At 36.6% G+C, this 2,500-nt stretch overlaps 1 protein-coding gene across 3 annotated transcripts in view; it reads left to right on the top strand.

Annotated features, from left to right (window-relative positions):
• Positions 1–829, top strand: part of LOC122254345 (uncharacterized) — a 5,043-nt gene extending 4,214 nt beyond the window's left edge. For all 3 annotated transcript variants that reach the window (XM_043018003.2, XM_043018004.2, XM_043018005.2), the window contains exon 4: positions 207–829. In XM_043018003.2, coding sequence (XP_042873937.2) covers positions 207–734 — 528 coding nt within the window. In that variant the 3' untranslated portion in view covers positions 735–829. The remainder of the gene's footprint in view (positions 1–206) is intronic.
• The last annotated feature ends 1,671 nt before the right edge of the window (positions 830–2,500 follow it).

A 2,500-nucleotide genomic window follows, 5' to 3' on the forward strand; every position in this document is an offset into this window, starting at 1 on the left:
TAAGTACAAGACATTTTTTATTCTGTTTCTGTTTATGATATTGATAAGGTTGCAACCTGTGTCTTGAATCGAACCTTCCACAGAATACAAATTGGTGACCAAATCAAAACCGATCTCTTTGAGGTATAGGCATCTTAAATAACGCTTTTCGGCATGGCTTTGCCTCGAGCCCGACATTTTGCTCCTACAGAGTCTCCCTTCTGCAGATGAGCGACGTCCGGCTGCTGGTCCCGCAGGAGAACCCAACCGTGTTCCTGGACGTGGCCGACAGAGGCGGTCCCATCGGCCGCATCAGCATCAGGGTGTGGACCCACCTTCGCCGCGGCCAGCAGTTCCTGGGGCTGTGCCAGGGCCACCTCGGACCCACGCTCAAGGGCTCCGCTTTCCTCGACGTCACGGAGACCGCCGGCATAGACTGCCTCCGCGGGGGGCGCTACCTGACGGAGAAGGGCCCGAGTTCCCACGCCCTCATGGATCGCCTGGAGTGGAACGAGGGCCACGAGCGCCGCGGCCGACGGGGTCTGGTCGCGGGCTGGAGCTTCAAGAAGGCGGAGGACGAAACGCTGTTCGGCATAGCGCTGGGCGAGTGCCACGTCAAGTTCTGCTGTCCCTTCGGGGAGGTCGTGTCGGGCATGCCACTGGTGGAGGAGGTAGCCTACTGTCGCTCAGTCAGGGAGGTCACCATAGTGGACGTCGGGACTCTAGTGCCGGACTTCATAACTGACTGTGACTAATGGACGCAATGTATTTCGGTTGAGGCGCCGTGGAGCTTCGTGCAGCTTTTATCGCAACCTTTGCTACAGTTATGTTATAAAGATTTTATGCATCATCAGTTATTTTCATACAACTCCTTTAGATCAATATTCTCTTCTGTAATTTATTGGCTATCTAATTAGTTTTGCTACGTACGTACACACATACATACATATATATATATATATATATATATATATATATATATATATATATATATATATTATATATAATATATAATATATATATATATAATATATATAATATATATATATATATATATATATAATATATATATATATATATAATATAATATATATATATATATATATATATATATATAATATACATATACATACATACATATAATATATATATATATATATATATATATATATATATATATATATATATATATATATATATATATATATATATATATATATGTATATGTATGTATGTATATGTGAAAGATTTTTGCTTGGTACTCAGCATAACCACAACGTCAATATGTACGACACACCTTTTCACCAAGATTAATCACACGTAAGTTCACTGGTGGAAATATATGGATCGAATTGTTTTGAACGAGAAACAAGTCACTTGTTCATACTAGTCTCTAACATAGTTTGAAAAGTGAAAGCTGAATATATAAATGAAGGGTAAACATATTTAATTAAATTATATTGTAGACTACACTTTTTGGTGTATTATTGTGTATAATACAATCATTACGTTAAGTGGAAAATGATATTCAACTATTATTTTTATTGATTTTTCATATCAATTTTTTATTTATAAGAAGAAGACTCGTTTATATGAAATTATTCCAAATCCACATTATTTTTTAAGATTCAAATTATGACTGATAACTTACGCCAGTACTCCCTTTTTACCACTCTAGACCTTCAGAATCAGCGTATAAATCTTTTAAGTTTGCGATTTTCTTGATTGTCACTGATCAGATCATCGAAGAACAGGTTACGATGCGACATCCATCCACTGACAGGAAAAGGTATCAAGTCACCTGGAAAGGTAAACAAAAGAGCATCATTTGAAGGCTGATCATCAGGTGGGAGACTCCTGAAACTCCGGGCAGAGACTGATGGACAGAAGGAAGTTTTAAAGAGTGGAAATACTCGTCTATTTTTGTCTTATTTCTTGCTTTTCACGTTTCACTCTGGAAATGAATGTGATGAGTTGAGAGGTTGTATTTTTTTCATGTTACTTTGTAGGATGTTGGGAAATGAAAACGAATGCGTACTAAACTTTAAAGGTATGTTATAAAGGGCGATATTCTTGCTCAATTTCATAGGAAATTATAAAATGAGGCCAGACTAAAATATTTAGCTATTTAGAGTATGCGTATTTTTTTAATTATTCATAAATCTTAATTGTTAATTCTTGTTTTCTTTAGGATCAAATGGTGGTGTTAGCTTAGATATATGTAAAGATACCAAAGTTATTGAAAAGGAATTCCAGATGTATTCGAACTGTAGAATTGCCGATCTAAAGTCGCGGAACAAGTGAAATATCAAGAAAAATATACACATTAATTACAAAAACAGCAAAAGCAGATAAAGTTCCATGCTTTAATATACCAGTAATGTATATATCAGTAATATATCAGTGATGTTTTTATTATTCTCCTTTAAGACAATCAAAGGATTTGCGGTGCTCGAGCAGAGTAAAGTATCAGTTATCAAACCCTTTCAACAAATTTCATTAAATCGAATCAGTAAGTAAA

The sequence above is a fragment of the Penaeus japonicus genome, unplaced genomic scaffold, assembly GCF_977035675.1.
Source record: "Penaeus japonicus unplaced genomic scaffold, GWHDUDI00000001_assembly GWHDUDI00000025, whole genome shotgun sequence".
NCBI classification, from domain to species: Eukaryota; Metazoa; Arthropoda; class Malacostraca; order Decapoda; family Penaeidae; genus Penaeus; species Penaeus japonicus.